The 22,414-nt window shown below is 39.4% G+C and overlaps 1 protein-coding gene across 3 annotated transcripts in view; it reads left to right on the top strand.

The window, feature by feature from the left end:
* Window positions 1-22,414, top strand: part of PLEKHH2 (pleckstrin homology, MyTH4 and FERM domain containing H2) — a 101,761-nt gene that overhangs the window by 67,078 nt on the left and 12,269 nt on the right. For 2 of the 3 annotated variants that reach the window (XM_006159910.3, XM_006159908.3), the window contains 7 exons: window positions 41-138; window positions 2,045-2,222; window positions 3,397-3,552; window positions 4,900-4,997; window positions 14,135-14,276; window positions 19,529-19,674; window positions 21,167-21,296. In XM_006159910.3, coding sequence (XP_006159972.1) covers window positions 41-138; window positions 2,045-2,222; window positions 3,397-3,552; window positions 4,900-4,997; window positions 14,135-14,276; window positions 19,529-19,674; window positions 21,167-21,296 — 948 coding nt within the window. Of the gene's footprint in view, window positions 1-40; window positions 139-2,044; window positions 2,223-3,396; window positions 3,553-4,899; window positions 4,998-14,134; window positions 14,277-19,528; window positions 19,675-21,166; window positions 21,297-22,414 lie in introns of those variants that run through there. The other variant, XR_003551295.1, reaches the window with a different exon arrangement.

Here is a 22,414-nt window from a genome sequence, read left to right as displayed (position 1 = left end):
TTGACGTGTGGTATCTAACCTCTGCTGCTTCTTTGTCTAGGGCTGGCAGCTCTTGGCTCTGTGTGTCGGGCTCTTCCTTCCCCATCATCCTTTCCTGTGGCTCCTCAGGCTCCACCTACAGAGGAATGCAGATTCCAGGTGTGCAGAAAACTAGGCAGCTGAACCATTTCAGGTGGCCTCTGAAAATCTACAATAAATCTTAAGTATTTAATAACCTGCCAGATATATTTTCAGAATGCGTGAAACAAATATTGGTATAGATAAGCCTTTGGTTATCATTTGTGTGCAGCTTAGAAAATATTCCCTTTGTTGGGGCTGGCAGGTGGCGTGGTGGTGAAGGTGCTGGACTCTCACATGGTTAACCACGGTTCAAGTCTCTGATCTGGTGGCTTACTCTCTCACTTTTTCACTCTCCTCTCTTCAAATTTAAAAATGATCATAATAACAACAAATAAAAATAAATAAATATTTTTAAAAGAAAATATTCCCTTTGTTATGTTAAATCTCTTATGGGAGATTGCAGCAAAAACTTGAAAAGCTAACAAGGAATATTTTTAAGTGAAAAGTCTACCTCCATTTCAAGTAGGAATGACTTAGCATTAATGGATGTTCATTCAATAGAAGCAATTATTTTGTTTCCTTAGTATTTTCACTTTACTATTTCCCCCCCACAGTTAATTATTTTATGTGAAGAACTTCCCCTGTAGTGTTCACTTCACAGTTAATTATTTTATGTGAAGAACTTCCTGTGTTGTGTTCACTTTTTTTTTAATTGTATGAATGTATTTGAATTACTTCATAATTTTTATTCCCCTGAAAAAGAAATTTAAAATTTAACTTTCAGAATGACTTTGTTGCAGTAGGACCCAGGACACTCAGCCAAGGCTTACCCAGTATCATTTTTTATTAAACAAACAAACAAACAAACAAACAAAAAACCATGTTAGGTTGTTTAATAAAACTCTGGACTAAAAGAAATAAACACAGAGATACAGAAAACAGCTTGGAATCAATAGAAAAATAACCCACAGTTCATAATACGTTTGGGGGACTCTGTGACTAAGGTCATGTGGTTTTAGTTGCAGTCACTGAAGAGCCCCCAGACAAAGAGTAACATTTCAGGGTCTGCTTAGAAGGCACTTGATGCAAATATATTTATTTTTATATTATTACCAATCTGCTTTTATAAATAGAGTAGAAACTGAACATAACAAATGAGGGCAAATAAGATCGCTATCAAACTTTTATATCCATTTACCGTAGAGGTTTTATTTAATGTTTAACTTTTTTAAAACAGGTGCTTATATTATAGGGTAAAAAAAATTATTTCTTATTTTTGTTTGAAGACATTTTCTTACCTTGTTTGGCAGTCAAGCATTAATTCTCCATATTCTTCAGGAAAACATTGCTGTATCTTTTTTTTTTTTTTTTTTGAGAGAGAGATTTTTGCTGTAGAGCATGTGTTCTTACCAGAGAGATGGAGAGAGACAGAGAAACAGAAAGTGAGAAATCACTCTCTAAGGGGAATGGCCATGACACAATCCCTTCTTCATTCTTCTCTTGGGATTTGGGGCATGCATGCACATACACCCAGCATGAGTTTCAAGCCACTGGGTCCAGGGCTTGAACCACTGTTGACCACGTGGGAGTCCAGCACCCTAACCACTACACCACCTTCTGGCCCCAAGAACTCTGCTGTATCACTTTTTTAAATTTTCTTGTTATTTTTAATGAATTTTTTTATTAATACAGTTGGTACGTATAGAATATATAATAGCTGGGAATTGTAAATTCAGTTTGTGACTATACTACAATAAAGATGAATAATGCTTTCTGGGATATTTGAGTCAGTCATTTGCAAAAGTAAAGAAATTAGAATTTAAGAAACATTAGAGCAGTTTAATATTATCATGTAAAAAGGGAAATAACTGTCAAAGTTGGCATAGTACATGTAATAATGTCCAGAAAGGGAAGTCTTAATGGTCGCATATATTAGATTGTCTTCAATTTATTCTTAGATGTTATTTTATACTTTGTATTCTAGGACAGAATTTGGAAAATATGCCATTTACTGCCAGCGATGTGTGGAAAGAACACAACAAAATGGAGATCGAGAAGCCAGACCCTCGAGAATGGAAATCCTTTCAACACTTCTTCGAAACCCCTATCATCATTCTCTGCCCTTCAGTATACCAGTGCACTTTATGAATGGAATATATCAGGTAGGTTAATCTGTTTACGCTGAAACAGGCCTAGATGAGAATCCTATGTATTGACATAACCTCTGTGGAACAGGGAAGTGAGTCTATCAGCCTACTTCGTCAGCAGCTAGCAGTGATAAACATGCACATATGTGCCATCTTCTATCAAAACAGGTGAGTTTTGAAACAGTTTTTGCTAAAAAGGATTCACATTAAAATCCCTATTGAACCAACTAAGAGATACATTTCACTGCCATAATAATTTGGGTTTTCTTCTTGTTGTTATTTAGTTAGAGAGTGCACATGCATGCACACCAAAGAGAGAGAGAACACTGAGCAGGGTCTCATCATGCCACAGTCTTCCCAACCTTCCAGCTCCTTAGGATCTTGGGTGCCAACACACATGCCTGGCATGTTTTCAGGCCAACTTAGGGATCCAAACCTGTGGTAGGCAATGTGGCCTCCAACAACACAGTCCAGCAAACTAGGGACTGTGCCGTCTATGCTGGGCTGCCATGGTAATTCTGATGGAGAAAGCCCAAACTGCTTTGGTTGAGAATTTTCACTGTCAGTGCACCTGCTAGGTGAGAAAATAATTACTGACATGGAGTGTACAATTTTAGCCTCTTTCAAAAATCTCTTTATCTCAGGAATTATCTGGGAAAACTGCCCCAGGCCCTCCCAACTCTCAGATCTAGATGCTTGCTTATTGACTGAAGCAAACATGTTCCAAAGCTAACAATTAGTCTTTGTAGCCATTCGCCTTTTATCACAGAATTCAGATACTTAACTGCCTATTAAAGAAACAAACATTCAATACATAAAAGCATTCATTTATTTAAATGCATTTCTTGTTTATTTTCTTTCACTTGCTTAAAGGTTGCATATTGTACTATATTTTCCTTTTAATGGTAAGCATAATCTCTCTCCACAGTGTTTACAACTCTCAAATGATCTATTTTGAATTCATATCAGTTGACTAAAACTGAGATTTCTAAACTCTTACAATAACCTGACTACCGAGATAATCTTATTAGTTTTTTTTCCAGGATAATTTTAGAAAAAAAAGTTAAAGAACCTGGAGAAATACGTTATCATTCATCATACATCAAGCGTGCCCTGTTTCTCTGCTGAAATCGCAATCTGAAATGTATATACTTTCCATTAAGCGAACCACTTTGTTATTTCTGTCCAGGTAGTTGGGTTTGATGCATCTACCACAGTGGAAGAATTTTTGAATACTTTGAACCAGGATACAGGAATGAGGAAACCAGCCCAGTCTGGATTTGCATTGTTCACAGACGATCCTTCTGGCAGGGATGTGGAGCACTGTCTTCAAGGAAACATCAAGGTGAATCCAAGTCCTTCTAAGGAGCCAAACCTAGAAAACAGCCAAGAAGCTGGTCGTTACTCTTTGAAAGAAGTTTAGGTCAGGGGTTTTCAGAAATTTATCTTTGCAATTAAAAAAAAGAAGAAATAATAGGACATTGTTGAAGTCATAGAATTCTTATAAAATGGCTTTCCTTTTTTTCCTCTCCCTATTCATTCAGCAGTATTTATTGAACAATTTACTGTGTCCCAGGGGCGAGGCTGGACCCTGTGGGGAATACAGGTAGGACCAGAAATAGTTTCATAGTGAGCTTAAGATCTGCTTAGGGAAGAGCAGCCTTACACACTGATAACCTTACACCAAGGTTGAAAGTGATAAATATTTTACGAGTGCTATGAACTTTGCACATCGGGAGAGATTAAGTTTAACATTGGGAACTAGGGAAATCTTGAATTGGACTTTGACTGATGAGTAGAAAACGAACCTGTAAAAATGAAGAGATTCTGAAATAATATTTCCCAGGTCATAGTAAAATGTAAAATAAATCTATTTAGTAATGTCAACAATTAGAAATACAGAATTATAAAAACACAAGAGGGCCAGCTGGTGGTGTGATGGTTAAGGTGGCTGGTTTCCACATGGCCAACAGTACAGTTCAAATCCTGGACCTGCAGTCTTGAAAAAACACACCACATGTATGTGTGTGTGTGCCCAAAATCCCAAGAGGAGAAGGGATTGTGATTTGGCCGTTCCATCTTAGGGGTGCTTTTTCACTTTCCCTTCCTCCTTTTCTCTCTTTCTCTGTCTCTCTCCTACAAGTGCACACACCCTATAGGAAACAAAAACAAAACAAAACAAAAACACAAGAAACCTTAGGGAAAAATCCACTCGAATGAACAAACTGAATCCTAGAGAGGGAAATTATTTACCCAGTGTCAAACAGCTACTACTTGGTCTAGACCATTTCCTCATATTGTATTTCAGATTCCTTTGGTGTAACTTTAGTTGTTCCAATCTTTATAAACTCAGAAGGTGGAAAAGTTGCTTTCTCAGTGACCAGATGATGAAAAAATCCCTGGAATCTCCTTGTTTCTAGTCTCATGCAGTCATGCATTAAGATTCCTTTCTGAGTAAAAAATGCACAGCCGCAATCCAAAGTTAATGTGTGTCCAAAAGGGTAAGTGGACCAAAGAGCAGTTTATAATTAAGTCCTAAACTCAGAGCTGCATAGAAACTAGAAGCAAAAAGCTTGAGTGCATTTGGTTTGATCACATTCACTGAAAATTTTCAGCCTACAGACGGACTCGTCTTCAAAATACATTGATTTAAAAAGTCATACATATCTCAGTTTTCTACTTCCTTTTCTAGATTTGTGACATTATTTCTAAATGGGAACAGGCTTCCAAAGAACAGCAGCCTGGGAAATGCGAAGGTACAAGAACTGTTCGTCTAACATATAAAAACAGGTGTGTAATGCTGTACCCAAATGCCAGAATGTGAGTTTAAAATGATGTTCAAGTCATGCACCTACCATTTAGTTTCCTATTGAATAGCCTTGAAAGTCACAACATTTATTTGTAGGTGTGTCTTTCTATAAATAATAATAGAATCCATAGAATTTCACTCCTTATTCTAGTCTCTTAATGTGGTGAATAATTACATTTTATAAATATATGTATTTGGACAAACATTTGAAAAAAACTATAGAAAGAATAGCTGCTTTCTTCAGGTAGTTGATACAAAGGTAAATTTTTCAGTTTCATAATTACCTCTAACACTATTATTACGTGTTTTTCATAAAGAGCTGGGAATGAGAACATCAGAATGGGTGGAAAAGGCTGTTGCAAGGCTTGTAAGGGGACTGGGCTGCACTTTTCTCAAGAATTGAGAGAGCCTTAGTGGAAGCGGAGCCCATGGCACCTCGATAGACAGCATTTCAATACGCTGGGTCATAGGGCCAAAAACAAGGTTGTCTTCTTTTCGTTATTTTAAAATATTTTTTTCTTTCATGCATTAGTCAAAGGTGGTACTTAGTAAATACTGTTAACCAGCCAGCTCACATTAACTGTACCAAAATAAGGTTTTTTGCTGGTTTTATTTGAATGTAATCCTTATAAATTAAGGAATTTGTTAAATGTCAGACCAAGAGCTCAAAAGAATTATTGGTGTAGTATTGAATTCTTTCAAAGTCCTACTTTCAAAAGATGTTCATAGACTTAAAATTGGAATGTAAGAGGACCAGCAGATAGTGTAATGGTTATGTCACTGGACTCCCATGTAGTTGACCATGGTTTGATTCCCAGACCTGGCAGCTTAAAACTCATGCCGAGTGCATGTGCATAAGGAGGAGAAGGAATTGCGGAGCAGCCAACCCCCGGGAGGTGATTTCTTGCTTCCTTTCTCTCTGTCTCTGTCTCTGGTGAGCACCCGCACCCTATATCAAAAATCTCTGTAAAAAAATTTTTTTAAAAATTGGAATGTAAGAAGTAATGCACTATATGACATAAAAAATAATAGTCTTTGATTCACTTCAGTATTTTTCTAATAATTTATCTCACAGAAATACCCATATAAGTTGATAGAGTATTCCAATATGTCCCAGTATCTTCTTTTTCTATACAAAAGTATGCCATGACTTTTCTGACAACCCAATATTTTTTTGTAACAGTGAAAAATTAGGGGAGAAAATTTCCATGTTTATTGAGAGAGTAACAGTTTTCATTATATTACATTCATAATTTGTACTATTCTTTTCATATGATCAGCTACTAAAGGGCCACTTACTGTTCAAACAGACTCTTGAATGGTAGTTGTGAAGCAATGGAACTTCCATTCAAGGTCCTTATGAGCTGTGATGATTTGCCAGAGTTTGAGGAATAACAAAGTGGCTATTAAGCTTTGGTATCTCAGGTTTTAAGATTATACACATTTGGGGACCAGCAGTTAGCATAATGGCTATGTCACTGGACTTCCATGTAGTCAACTGTGGTTCGAGTCTCGGACCCGGTGGCTTAAACTCATGCTGGGCGCATGTGCATGCGTGCCCAAGATCCTGAGAGAAGAATGGAGGAGAAGGGATTGCAGCGTGGCCATTCTCCCTAGGGGGCGATTTCTCGCTTTCTGTCTCTCTGTCTCTCTGGCGAGTGCACACACCCTATAGCAAAAACTTCTCCAAAATAAAAAAGATTATACACATTCCTAGCAAGATAAGCAACAGTACTTAGAAAATGGAAATGGCTCTGTTCCTGGAGGAATCGATTTTTATTGATGGCAGTATGCATCTGTGGCCCTTTGGGGTGACTGGCAAGAACAGCAGGTTGCAAGACTTTGACCTTCCCACTGACTGTTTTTTTTGTTTGTTTGTTTGTTTGTTGTTTAGTATATATAACTGACATATAATAATTTCACATATTTCTGGAATATAATGTTTTGATGCATATATAGCTTATATAATGATCAAGTCAGGATAATTAGCATATCTATCACATCACACACTTATCCTTTCTTTGTGGTGATGACATTCAAAATCTTCTCTTCTAGATATCCTGAAATATATAATACATTACAAGCAGCTATAGTCATCCTACTGTAGATACCAGAACTTATTCTTCCTGTCTAACTGGATGTAATGCTGTACCTGTTAACCAGCCTCTCCCCATTCCTCCTTTCCTGAACTATTCTATCGTAGCTACTATTCTGCTCTCTACTTCTGTGAGATCAACTCTTTAAGATTCCACATATGAGTGAGATTATGAGATATTTGTCTTTCTGTGCCTGGCTTGTTTCATTTAACATAATATCCTCCAGACTCATCTCTGATGCCACAATAATAGAATTTCATTTCTTTTTATAATAGAATATTTTCCCATTGTGCACATAAACCATATTTTCTTTATCCATTCACCTGCTGATCGACACTTCAATTGATTCCCTATCTTGGTTCACGTGAACAGATAACAAATGCTGGTGATGATGTGGAGAGGAAATTCTCATACACCGTTGGTGGAAATGTAAATTAATATAGCCATTATGGAAAACAGTATGGTGGTTTCTCAAAAATTTTAAATGGAATTACCACAGAACCTAGCAATCCCATGACTGGTTATACATCCAAAGGAAATTAAATCAGTATGTCGAAGAGATATCTGCACTCCCAAGTTTATTGCAGATGATTGTTTTAGTTCTGGTTAGTGTTGGAGCATTTATTAGGCCCCAGTTCAGACCTACTGAATCAGATCCTCTGTGTCCTGACCCGTACAGTTGAACAGGTTCCCTGGGGGAGAAAGTGAGAGATGGGACAAACACATGCACACACAATACGAGGTGCTGATTGAGTCTTCTTCTTCTTCCTCTTCTTCCGTTTATTGAAGAAAAAATGGCGAGTTATATACAGGCTGGTGAGCACCGATTGGTTGCCTGAAATGCAAATGAGATAGAACAGCATGAACCAATCATTGGTGTGGGTGGATCTCTCCCGTTGCCTAGAAACCCAACCGTTTACAGGGAGAACAGTTGGTCACATGATTTCTGAGAAACGGTTTGCTCAGTGAGGAAGTGAATCCTAATGGTTTCCAAGATGGCGGATAGCTCAAGATGGCTTCCGTATGCAGTGCCCTCCACACCTCTGGGAATGAAGCCCATGAGTCAGCTCCTGAACCTGGCCTGCCTTGTACCTTTCTATAGAAGGGGTTCAGGAATTCTCAGTATTTTTTTTTTTAAGAGGATTTTGCCTTAGGGCACATGTACTCTCTGGAGAGAGAGAAAGAGGGAGAGAAAGACAGAGACAATGGGAGAGAAAGTGAGAAAACACCCCCTGGGGGGATGGCCACACCACAATCCTTTGTCCTCTATCCTCTTCCCTGGATCTTGGACATGCATGCACATGCAACCTGTATGAGTTTCAAGCCACTGTCCAGGTCAGCCATGTGGGAGTCCAGCACTGTAACCACTACACCATCTTCTGGCCCTCTCATTTGGTTCTGTTGGAACTAAGTGGAATGACTTCCATGTCTAAGACTATTCCTAATAATCCACACCATATGAATGCTTAATATATACTAATTCTGATTATGATAGCTATGATTGGAACCAAAAGGAAATTTAGATGAAATGTACTAAAGTGGTAGGAAAGACAGATGAGAGCAATGCTATCAGTCTAGCAAACACCACCAGGAAGGACAAAGAGAGTTGTGGCTAAACCATGATGAAGAATATCTCGTTTGGGGAAAAAAAAAAGAGAGAAAAAAAAACCTCATGACAGTATCTTTGACATCAGGGAAAAAAACAACTTAGCTGGAAGGCTTAATTTTTAATGAAGTCTGAAATGGCTGGATAGCCACAGCTATGAGAAAGTACTATGTTTCTAAATGTGGCCTTGCTTTGCATGCATGTACAAATAACTTAGACAGCAAGCCCTAATTTCCAGTGACACGGTTAGGAGGGAACTGCGCGAACCTGTCACGCAGCCAAGGACTTGACTTTTTGTCTTCCAGGCAGCACTATAAGAAACAGAACTAAAATATCAGTTCTCTTTATCATGAAATTCAAAATTTGTATTTAGTAAGATATAGAATTTTTATTTAGAGTTTTATTTAGATTCAAAGTTTAAAGATCTAATTACTAGGCTTAGAATCTCATAGATGATCATTTGAAAACTAACATTTAAATTCTGTTCCTATTTAAGCCTCTTGTTTTTCTTGATTTCTTATTGTGTGTTTGAAATTACAAAAGTCAAAGTATGTTTTTAACAAAACAAAATTGGCAAGGGTCCTTTCCTGAAGGAAGCAACTCTTCCTTTCCTCTCCCCTTGAGAATTAAAGATTATTTTCAGTAGCGCTTTGTAGTTATTCTTTCCTGGAACATAGTTTAACATTACCATCTCTGTCACCTCTGGCTGACTGTAAGAGCAGCCTATGTCCCTTGGCTCTTAAGCCAAGAATATCTGAAGAGGTCATCTAGTTTATCCCATTTCATCTAGCTATATTTACACTAAAAAAAGTTCCAGATTGAAGAGACTCTGCTGTGATTATAAAGACCTCTAGAGAAGAATGTAACTGCTACTATTCATAATAACCAACACTGGGGCTGGCAGGTGATGAGATGGTTAAGATGTTGGACTCCCACATGGCCAACAGCAGTTTGAGCCCTAGACCTGGCAGCTTGCTTTCTAATCTTTTTTTCTCTCTGTCTCTGGTCAAATTAATAAATGAATAATTATTTTTAAAAACAACCATCAGTTATTGAACATGTAGCACACACCAGGTCCTATGCTGAGCTCTCTATGTGCATCATTTCATATAAGCCTAACAACAACCCTACGGGTCAGGCTTATTTATTATATCCATCTCATATATGAGGAAACTGAAACTTTAGAGTTACACCATTTATCCAAGGCTAAATCAGGCTTTTTTGGCAAATAATTCCTGTGTCTAGCAATTCTCATATACCATTCATGCAATCTGAGAGTACCAGGCCTTCCTTGAAACCCTGGGAATTCAAAGGTGAATAAAATCTAATAGTCTCTAGGGAGAGGCAGGCATGGAATCCTAGCAATGTGACTAATGCTATTAATACCAGGAACAGTGTAGCAGAGTGGTGAGGAACATGGGCTCTGGAGACACACTGCCTGGGCCGAGCAAATCATGGGAGGTTGTAGCTACAGAAGAAGGAAGAAAACAGGAGGGGCGGAGTACGGGCCACAATTGCAGTTTTAGTAGAGTGTTATTCTTAGACCCTGGTGAACTGAGGAGTGAAGGTGGAGGTAAATAGAGAGGGGTTGCTGCTGCCTGAGTAAGTTTACCAGAGGATGAGAAGGACCATGGTAGGAAATGAGCTCTGGAAGAATGTAGGGCCAACAGAGAGCAAGCACGATGACTCAGCTGTGCTGAGAGCCCTGCTGAATTTGCAGGCAATCTAATGGTACCATCCACTTTGACATGCAGTTTCCACCCAACAGTATTCAGCTTCCGGGGAATCAGGGAGGAGGTGAGAATTTGGGAAAAGCTCTCCTGTGTAATCCAAGCCCTGCTTGCCATCATAGGAGCCCACTTTCTCTGCTTTGGGCGGCCTCTAGGATTGGGGAGCAAAAGAAAGTTAGCCATATTACAAGAGATTTTGATCACATCCTTTGATGCCTTTCCTATTCAAGCTCCAGGGATTTCATTTTCTGACTTCTTGGTCATTTTTGTGACTAGTTTCTGTCTAAATTCTCTCCAGCTGTTTCTTTTGGAGTTTGAGCCAATGTTCCGTACATACTGTGTCTCTGTATGTATGCCCAGGACTGTTTTCCCCATTCACTAATGGTGCTTTATTTTCCCATCTCAGGTCTAGTTGGCCTGCCAGAAATGATAGGAAATGCACTTCAGCTCTTTTTGCTTATCGCTTTTTATGCATTTGATTCTTTTTCTTCCTCTAGCCGTATTACCAATTCTCACTTAAAAATCTTTAACTAAATCCTGGTGGATTGTGGTGATAAATATAAGACTTATTAGGTCATCGGAGAAGTCATGAGTGTTTTTCTATGCAAAAATGCTTCATGACTTTTCTGACAACACAGTAATTCCTACCTTCAAGTGGAGAAGATAAGCTATGTATGAAAGCATAAGCATGCGGCCAGCCTATGACAGGGTGATTGGGGGCAGTTGGATCCCACATGGCTGACTGTAGAGTTGAGAAATATGTGAATATGTATGCATGTATGACCAAAATATTGAAAGGAGGAAGAAATAGAGAAGGGATTGCAGCATGACTATTCCCCATGAAGGATGTTTTATCACTTTCACTCTCCCTTCCTCTCTCTCTGTCTCTCTCTATGGAGCATATGCACCCTCTGGCATTAAAAAAAAAAAAAAAAAATCGGCAAGAAAAAGCTGGGTCAGCTGGTGAAGGCAACTGGATTCCGTATGGCCAACTGTGTGGTTCAGTCCCAGACCTGGCGGTCTGAAAAACACTGTGATGCATTCATGCCCCAAATCCCAAAATTAGGGAGAATTAAGATGGGATTGAGTCATGACTATCCTCCAGAGTGTGTGTGTGTGTGTCAGGGGAGCTTTCTCTGTCTCTCTCCATGAACACAGACACCCTCTGGCAAAATTACAAACAAACAACAATAACAAACTGATCTGATTTATAAGCTGGGCTGGAGGAGAAGAATGATCAGAATCATGGGGTAGGAAGAACTTTAGAAGTACACCTACTGTGCTTCCCCAGAGAGTTTCAGACCTGCTGACCTCTTCCTCCCTGCTATTTGAAGTAATTATTGGGAGGAGCCAGAAGGTGGCATAGTGATTAAAGGTACTGGATGCCCACATGGCTAACATCAGTCTGAGTCCCAGACCCAGTGGCTTGAAAATCATGCTGGGCATGTGTGTGTGTGTGTGCCCCAGGTCCCAAAAGGAGACTGTAAGAGAAGGAACTGTGGTGTGGTCATTCCTCCAGAGGGTGATTTCTCACTTTCTCTCTCTCTCTCTCTCTCTCTCTCTCTCTCTCTCTCTCTCTGTCTCGCCAGTGAGCATACACACCCTGTGGTAAAAAACTAATGAAAAAAATTGAAATAATTATTGGGAAAGTTACTGAAACTGTTGGGAGTGTGTCCTCTTCCTCAGGCGTATTGGGAGAAAAGGTCTGAAAGTCCAGCTGGAGCAAACAGTGCACACAACCTAACAACAACCAGATCTAGATCTCTTTTCCAGACACTGTGTTGTGACAGTATTCAAGTGTATCCAGGTGTTGCTCCCCCGCCCCCAACATGCACACTGTCACAGCACAGCAATTACAACATCTGGGCCTGACCTGCAGCCTCAAGTCAGAGCTCCCCAAATCTCGCATTATAAAAAGGGAATAAATAGAATTGATGATTTGATGAAGATCTCCTAGGCAAATAAAAGCCATGCTGCCGGAAGCCTGCTCCAGCCGGGGTGGGTACACAGGAAGGCGACACAGGTGATCAGGAATCAGACTGAGACCTCATGCCCCTTAGCATGTTCTCAGCCAGCTACAGCCAGAGCCAGCTCAAGACTCCAGCCCTGATGGCCAGGAGACATACGTATTTATTATTGAAGGAGTTTTACAGGAGTAGGATGGGTGAGGGGAAGTAAGTGAAAGATTTTATTCCAAAAGGAACAATAATCATAAAACATGACGTCTGTTTTGTTAAAGTATAAACCGTCATAATTTTTAGAACGAGGAAGTCCATTTGTCTGGTGCATTCTCTCTTTAGATCTTGATTACCGGGAAGGGTCTTTTGGATGAGAGGGCTCCCAGGAATCTTAATAACCTCAGTCCCAGGCCAGCTTGATAACTTTAGTCCCAGGTCAGCTTGAGAACTTGAGCCCCAGATCAGCTTGAGAACTTCAGCCTCAGGCTAGCGTGGTAGCAGATTGCTGGTTACAAGGGCCTAGAAATAAATCCTGTCTGGTAAAGTAAAGACAAGGTTAATATATACTAAAGTGGAATACCTATGTTATCTCTGGGGTAATCCACAGCTAAGAGAGTGAGTCTAATGTCTACGTGGGAAAGGAATGTCGTCTTGTGAGCAGCTTAATGACTGACCTAGAGGTTATTGTGTACTTGGGACCCTCTACATGCTGCTCTATACAATGGCTGTGGCTTGGGGAACGGCATTCTTCCCTTGTCCTGAGATTAAAGGTGGCTCATGGTCTTTGGGGTAACAGCACCTCATGAATGAGTGAGTCCCTGAGCCCCTCCCAGCTACTGAGATTGTTTTGCCAATTTAGCAGCTTTAACCCAAACCTTCCTAATGATTATCTATGTAATCCCCAGTAGGAGAAGTGAATGTAGCATTCTTTATTGACATTTTCCAAGAGGATGGGGTGAATCGAATGGGAGTAATTCCCGTTCGCAGCCACCGCCTTAGTGGATCCACATTCCTTCAGGATTATTGTAAAAGTTATAGTAAGGCAGGGGGTGCCTTTATGGGGTACCGGGGTACGACAATAAGGCCCATGGCAGAGAAATTGAGTGCAGACCAATACAGCAACACAAAAGAGGTCCAGAACTCATAAACTGTTGACCTTGCTAACAGTTCTCCTCAGCGGAGCCCTTGCTCTAGGCATGAGGGGCAGTTCTTTCATATTCAGCTTGTGTTAACTGCATGGTCCCAACACCATGCCATGTTTTCACTAGTAATAATAACATGTAAACTGTTTTGAGCTCCTACAGCTGCTTATCATAATTTGGCCAAAAAGCCAAAACACATTGAATTGTACAAATATTATTTTTATAGGTTCCCAGAGAAAACCACATACACAACCCCATTTGATGTTGATTTGGGGTGGATTTTTAACTGAAACCCTCATTTTCTGTTCCCTGATGTATCTAAGGTATTCAGAAAAAATCATAAGGTTTTGGATTCATACAGCCCATTGAAATAAAAGGTTCATGCATTCCTTACAAAAGAGGGCATATTTACATTTGCTCATATCTTGGGTCCTTCCTCAGTAACACCAAAGGACTTGGTATTTCACGACAAAGTAAGTAACCTAGAAGGTTCCTCAACCTCAGTCCCAAAGCAGTTGTCTTCATTTTGCTTACTTTCTTCCTTTGCAAGAATATCATTCAATAAACATTTTCATCTTTTTTACAGACTGTATTTCTCAATGCAAGCTCGTGGAGAGACTGACAGAGAAAAGTTGTTGCTAATGTATCAGACAAATGAGCAAATAATAAATGGACTTTTCCCTCTGAACAAGGATCTGGCATTAGAAATGGCAGCTCTTTTAGCTCAGGTAACTTCCATGTTATGTAGAGTAATATACTGAAATGATAAAATACTACTTTCTACACTGAATTCAATGTAGTAAAACAATATACCTTCCGTGATTCTTTAAATTCATTTTGCTATGATTAACACCTCAAAAATTACAAGCGTTATAATTACAGTTTGACTCTGAATGGCTGACAACAGCAATGATGTGGAATGAGAAAGTATTCTATGAAAGGAGCCTGGTTTCTTAATTATCTTGAAAGTATACCTCTAGGTTTTGCATTTCATAAAGGGATTTGAGCGCAGAGCTGTGGGGCTGAGGATGCCATGCTGAAGTTGTTCAGTGATCTAATAGGAACCAGTCCTTGAAAAGGCTAGAGCACTTTCTTTTTATCTGTTTGATCAGGTAAGACTAAGTTAATGAGCCAGCAGGTGGCATGGTGGTTAAGTTGCTGGATCCTAAATGGTTGGCTGCGTGGTTTGAGTCTTGGACCCAGCAGCTTGAAAAACATCCCAGGCATGTGTGTGTGCATGCCCAAAATCCCAAGAGAACGGATGAGAAGGGATTTTGGCATGGCCATCTCCAGAGGGGAGGTGATTTCTCACTTTCTCTCTCTGTGGCAAGTGCACACACCCTATAGCAAAAAAAAAAAAGAAAAAAGAAAAAAAAAAGAAAAAGAAAAAGAACAAGAAAAAAGAAAAAATTAAATTCTATCTTCTATAAACACCTACTCATCCAATCTCACACATAAATTAATAGTGACTTAATCAAAAGTGAAGTATATTTGTCTCTCACATAGATACTTAAGGGAAATTAAGGGAAAATGTTAAAGCAACCCAGTGATAGTGTCTGGACAAAGGCTTAGATTCCTCAGGATCTTCAGACTGTGGCTTCTTACTCTACCTCCCAGCCCAGGACAGCACATTCATTCTCTCTATTTTACTCACCACCTGTGCCAATAATTCCTGAATCTTTTCTCCTAGTTCATTCCTCTTTCCTGGGCTCCTTCATTTCAACATATTGAAAACTGAACCTAATCATCTTTCTTTTCCTTCCTTTGCATTCGTATGTACATTATGATAGCGCCTGCCTCCACTCAATCCCTTACAACCTTCCAATCTGATCATTGCTGACTATTCCCTCCCTTTTGCCCTTTACACCACTTACCATGGCCTGTAGGTTTTAACTCTCGGATTTTTTTGGTCTGTTCATGGCTCCCCATGCTGTCTACCTCATAGACCATCGTCACATCCCATCTGCTCTCCTCAGCAGGCTTCTGACTAGTATGGTTTTCTCTGGTCTGGTCCCCTACAAATATGTCCTTTACACAGATGCTAGAGGGTTTTGTTTTGTTTTGTCTTTTTCAGTTTTCTATTACTGTAAAGCAAATTACTCCAAAACTCAGTCACTTAATAGTATGGACAGGGATGTGCAGCTTGTCTCTACTTTGCCTGGCATCAGCTGGCGCAGACTTGAGGGCGCTGGAGTCATCTGAAGGCTCATTTGTCCATATATTTGGTGGCTGACCCTGACTGTTGGTTGAGACTCTTGCAAGGATTGTCTGCTGAGACACCTAAGTGTGTTCTCTTTGTGCAACTGCTTGGGCTTCCTCCCAGAATGGCAGGTAGGAGGCAAGAGCAACATTCCAGAAAAGACACAAGAAGTGGAAGCTGCCATTTCTCAAGCCACAGACCTAGAAACTGGCACAGTGTCACTTGTGCATGGAGGTTTGCCGTGCAGCACTAGTAACTGGGAGGGAGAGAGAGGAAACCGTGACTAGCCATGCCATTTCCTTGTTTGCATACAAGGACTTTCATGATCTCAGCTCTGCCTGCCTCTCCAGCCTCAGCATGCCTTTAATTCTCTTACATTGAGCTTTACAGTCCCCTAAAAATTGTGTAAATGGTTATTCTGTGCATAATCCCCTGACTTGGCATGTGATTCACTTTATTATTATAACTTTATTTTAAAAGAGATTTTTGCTATAGGAAATATGCGTTTGCCAGAGAGACAGAAAGCAAGAAATCACCCCCCCAGATAGGATGGCCACGCTGCAGTTCCTTCTCCTCCATTTTCCTCTTAGGACTTCGGGCACACACACAGGTTCACCCAGCATGAGTTTTAAGCCACTGGGTCTGGGACTCAAATCATGATCGAATGTGTGGGAGTCCAGTAATGTAACCATTATGCCACCTGCTGATCCCTACGACTTTTTCTTACCTCTTATACTTTCCTAGTCTCTACCTTCCTCTCTTTACCTCTTAAGTTCATCTTAGCCTATAATCGTCATGATAGGTGTCACATATTCCAGGAAACCACCCAACTTCCTTCCTGGGTGGGTTAATTGTCCCTCATGAGGTTTTTGTAATGTTCTACTGCAGTCCTGACCTCCGTGGTCTATAACTATTTATTTATGTGTCTGCTTTGTACCACTGAGAGACAGGACTTTTCCCTTCATACCTATGTCTAGCACAGTCTTACACAGTCCATTCTCCTCAACTGTTCTTGGTGGAACAAATAGTTGATCATTTTCTTACTTTAAAAAGAATTTTATGACGGGACCAGCAGTTAGCATAATGGCTATGTCGCTAGACTCCCATGTAGTCGACCACGGTTTGAGTCCCAGACCTGGTGGCTTAGATTCACTCTGGGCACGTGTGCGTGCATACCCAAGATCCTGAGAGGAGAATGGAGGAGAAGGGATTGCAGTGTGGCCATCCCCCCTGGGGAGTGATTTCTCGCTTTCTGTCTCTCTGTCTCTCTCTCTCTCTCTGTCTGGCGAGTGCACGCACCCTATAGCTAAAGTCCTCTAAAAAAAAAAAAAAAGAATATTATGACCATTCAGGGGCCAGTAGGTGGCATGGTGGTTAGGGCACAGAACTTCCACATGGCCGACTGCAGTTTAAGTCCTAGACCTGGTAGCCTGCCTTCTCGCTTTCCCTCTCTTTCTGTCTCTCTGTTGAGTGTACGTGCCCTATAGCAAATTTTAAAAAATAATAAATAAAATTAAATCTAAAGAAATAATGTTATGATCATACAAACTTTAAGGAATTAGTACTACACTGGGTATTCTCTTTCTACAGAGACTGAAAATCTGAAGAAAAGATGAATAGGGCACATATTTTCTGGGTGACAGGATTAGGAATCTAACCTTCTACAGTCAGATTCTCTGTTACAATCACTTTCATTTTTACTAAAATGTAATTTAGTCTTAGGATAACTTCTAATTTTGTCAGTAAAGTTTCTCCAAGAAAAATTATTATGTACTTTGGAGATACAGACTTTCTAACTGTTTTAGATGTCCCAGGTCTCATGTGTCACAGGGAGCAATACTCAGTGCTACCTGAGGATACGTGGGACAAGGTGTAGCTTGCTCTGAGGGAAGGATTTCGATATGTTAGAAGAATTGGTGGACAGCTTTTATTTGGAATGAGGAAATTAGAAAGGATACTTGGCTATAAAGTAGATGGGGATCAATCAAAACAAGGAAAAATGAGGATTATAGGAATAGGCTATCAGCTGGCTCCATGGCTTGGTGGTTAAAGCAGCCAGATCCCACATGACTGATCGTGTTGTTCAAATCCTGGCAAAGGCAGCTTGAAAAATACACCAAGTGGGGACCAGCAGTTAGCGTAATGGCTATGTAGTCAACCGTGGTTCAAGTCCCAGGCCTGGTGGCTTAAACTCACACTGGGCACGTGTGCATGCGTGCCCAAGATCCCGAGAGGAGAATGGAGGAGAAGGGATTGTGGCATGGCCATCCCCTCTGGGGAGTGATTTCTCGCTTTCTATCTCTCTGTCTCTCTCTGTCTTTCTGGCGAGCACACGTGCCCTATAGCAAAAACCTCTCCAAAAAAAGAAAGAAAAATACACCAAGCATATGTGTATGGGTATCCACAATTCCAACCAGATGGAGAAATACAGAAGAAGGGATTTCACCTGGACTTTCTGTAAGACCAATCCAGCCTCAATGGAACTCTCCATCTGCTTGTTGAGGTAGTACTGATGATGGTATAGGTAATGATGTAAATGTTCAGTAAGACACTTACCTGAATGTCCCATATCCTGCCTTCATCTTTGAACCCTCTTCTATACCCTGGGCAAGGCACTGAACACAGTTTATCACAAATATTTCTTTTTGTCTTAGTTTCCTCAATTAGATAGCAAATTCTTTGAGAGTAGGAACTATGGTCAGCTTTTTTCTTTCTAATATCACTTAGTACAGACTTGTAAGATAAAATAGGCCGTTCAGCATAGGATGTGGGTGAATGGATAGTTAGGTGAGTTGATGGAGAGATGGTGAGTGGGCATTTGTAGGGTGGGTAGAGGGTGACATCTCTGTGGCCTATTCATAGGCTTGAAGGATATGGGTGAACAAAAGGCTCTGTTCTCAGGAAAAATCGACTAGTAGATTGAAGAAATGAATGCAGTGACATGAATGGAGACAACCTAGGGAGAAAGTAATGAGGGTATGTTGGGTTGTCGGAAAAGTGCTTTTTCTATGTATCATGACTTTTCTGACAATCCAATAGTTCTTGTTCCCATTACATTCAGTAGAGACCCTTAACAAGTCCAACCAATACTTTTTCTTAGATGTCTTATAAGCTTTAGAACTTTATCTCTTATTTTTAACTTGTAGTTTACCTTATTAACAATTAAATAGTACCTTAAAAATGAAAAATTATTTTGCATTATTGGCAATTGCAAAATAGTGACCTTTAGCAAATACTGCTAAATGATGACATAGTAGCCTTGGGAGGTTAATGTAAAAATAGAACTGAAATGTTTAAATTATAGCTTTTTCAAAATTATAATTTAAATAAAATTTAGATTTAGTAAGTCTTATGGAGAATTATAAATTCTTTTTTTTTTTTTTTTTGGAGCAGTTTTTGCTATAGGGAGTATGCTCTCACCAGAAAGAGAAAGAGAGAGAGACAGAAAGCTAGAAATCACCGCCCCCCCAGGGGGATGGCCATGCCGCAATCTCTTCTCCTCCATTCTCCTCTTGGGATCTTGGATATGCACGTACACGTGCCCGGCGTGAGTTTAAGCCGCCAGGTCCGGGACTCAAACCACGGTCGACTATATGGGAGTCCAGTGACATAGCCATTACGCTAACTGCTGGTCCCAAGAATTATAAATTCTGTAATAACATAATCATGACAAGTGTATCTATATATGTTAAAAAGGTATATTTAGAAAAAACACTGATTTTCCTTTTTTTAAACTCTTTTAACTATCCTATATTTTCTCTTTTTTGAATTTCCAATTAGGTGGAGATTGGAGATTTTGAAAGACCCTTCTCAACTCCAGCAGGGCATGTTACCAGTCAGTACAAAGCAAATCAGACTCTAAAACAAGTCATAGAAAAATTTTACCCAAAAAGATATAGAGAAGGCTGCTCTGATGAACAGTTACGGTAAGGAAACATTTGTAATTCTTTAGCATTAAGGGAGAGTTGCATTAGTTTTTTGTTAACGCTTTTCTATTTAAATTTTAAAGGCTTAAAAAAATGGTGACAGTTTTCTCGATATCTTTTTTAATATGGTTGATCCCCAAGACCTTATAGATATCTGTATTTAAGATGTGCCCAGAAGCAGCCCAGCTAGCTCAGTCAGTAGAGCATGAAACTATTTAAGATTTGCCCAGAAAAATAAATAATTAAATAAGCAAGCAAGCAAGCAAATAAAAGAGATCTGTGCTGGGGGAGATGTGCCCAGAGCTTTAGAATCTGTATTTAATTTTTTTTAATTTTTAAAAATTGGACAGTAAAAACTGTATATATTTATCATGTGCAACATAATATTTGAAGTTTATATACCTGTGGACTAACTTATTTTTTTTAGTGAAAAAATGTACCTTAGTTTAGATCTACTTTGCATTTGATCTTATTCATTCTTATGTAGGTGAATATTGGTAATAAGTAAAAGTTGGCCAACAATATGTTTAGTGTTATGAAGTATTTACCAAAAACTTTTTATCTCATAAGACATTGCACTATAAAATGGAAATAAAATTAAAATATCTTCTTCATTCATTTTTACTGTAGGGTGTGTGCACTCACTGGAGAGACAAAGAGATAGAAAGTAAAAAATCACCCCCCAGGAGGATGGCCATGCCACAGTCCTTTCTCCTCCATTCTCCTCTCAGGATTTTGGGCACACATGTACATGCACCTGACCTGAGTTTCCAGCTACCAGGACTCAAACTGCAGTTGGTCACATGAGAGGCCAGCGTCTTAACCACTACATCACCTGCTGGCCCCTAAATTATCTTCTCACACAAGACATTTTAATATAAATTTTTAATTAAACTCAACTATTAGAGAGTTTTGATTTGAGAGAGCAGATAAAGAAAAGCTGAGTAGATTAAAAGTACAGGTAAATCCAAGTTGTCATAAATTTTACAAAACAAACATTTAAGGTTAGTCTTTTGTCTGTGTAGAACAAGCAGTTATATTTGTGATTTGATTTGCAAAGTTCCTTCCAGCATTCAGCATCTCCCCAAGGCAGGAATGGTAGTACCTAAAAGTCTACTATTAAAGATTCATCTTGGGGCTCTACTTCTTGTATTTTTTATTTAAAAAATGAAAATACTGTATTTCCATGAGAAATTGCCTTTTAAACTAATTTACACTAAAGTTTGGTGTTAGCTATTCAGATTTTTCAAATCTTGGTAGGAGTAGCGAGGTTATATTGAGAGCACTGATAGCATGAGAATTTGGTGAAAGGAATGTTCCAAAAGGACAGGCAGGAAAGAGATGAGATGAAAGTCACTAACTTAACAGCTTTACCCAGGTTATTCTCAGACACCACACCTGTGCCTAATGTGGGCCCAGGCTTCTTTGTCTTAGGAGGATGATACACTGTTTGTTTTTTGCTTTTGTGTTTTTGTTTTTGTTCTCTTTTTAGGCAGCTTTGCCAGCGACTGTCCACCAGATGGATGGCCCTCAGGGGACACAGTGCTGCTGATTGTGTGCGCATTTATTTGACAGTAGCCAGGAAGTGGCCATTCTTTGGTGCTAAGTTGTTTCTTGCAAAAGTAAGAAAGGAGTGGGACAGAGGGAGAAGCATAATGAAAACTTTTGTGTTTATTCCAGATTTAGTGTATTTTGGCTTTTTTTTTTTTTTAAATGAGGATGTAATTTTTTTAATTTAAATTCCCAACCATTTACAGAATGCAATGATGAGACCTTAGGGAAAAGACAGGAAAGCATCTCCATCTTTTCCTCTCTGCTCAGCTTTCCTCTACCCTAGGTGGGCTCTTAGACTCATTAAGCTAATCATGAAATTACAAACAACAGTTGAACACTGCTTTCTGGTCTTCATTCAGTCATTCACTCATTTACTCACTCATTTGCTCATTTAGTTAGTATTTACTGACCTCTGTTTGCCTGACTAAGCTCTAGGGACACATAAACCCACTGTGTGAGATGGGTGCTACCCAGTGCTGCAGCAGGACGGTGAACAAGCACTGTGTGGTAAATATCACTGGGAGTGACAGCAACAGTGCTGCAGAAACACTGCGGAAGGGGGATGGCTGGCCCTCTCCTCAAGGGAAAAACTGCTTTGTACAATTCCTTTTCTTACTATCGAACCACGTCACTTTGTGCTCTCTTAGGCTCTTTGTCTTGTGTCATTATTTCTTTGTGCATTTGTTCTATCCTCATTAATAAGTTGCACACTCCTTCAGAGTGTAGACTCGCTGTGAAAAATTCTCCTCTGGTGCCCACCATAGTACTTTGCACATAGTAAACTCCTAATAAATATCTGCTGAATGGCTGTGCAGTTTCAGGCAAGTTAGTTATCCTCTCTGGATCTCAGTTTGCTCATCTGAACCACAAAATCCAAATCTGAAATATCCTCTGACTCTGGTTCTATGACTGACGGTATTGTTGTTTTGTAAGAAATTATTTTTGCTACAACTGTAGGATATATTCTAAGTTAGGAGAAAGATGATAAATTTAGTATTTTATTTATTTATTTTCTGAAACATTTTTTTTAAATTAATTTACATTCATTCCCTAAGCATCATCACAGCATACAAAATGTGATTTCCCATCCAGAATATACTGCATAGTGGCTTATAGTTTTCCATTTCTAGTTTCATATATATGTATATATATATATATACATATATATACACACATATATATATAT

This window comes from Tupaia chinensis, unplaced genomic scaffold (assembly GCF_000334495.1).
Source record: "Tupaia chinensis unplaced genomic scaffold, TupChi_1.0 Scaffold000661_1, whole genome shotgun sequence".
NCBI classification, from domain to species: Eukaryota; Metazoa; Chordata; class Mammalia; order Scandentia; family Tupaiidae; genus Tupaia; species Tupaia belangeri.
Note: the sequence above shows the minus strand (reverse complement) of the source record. Positions and strands in the feature narration are given on the sequence as shown.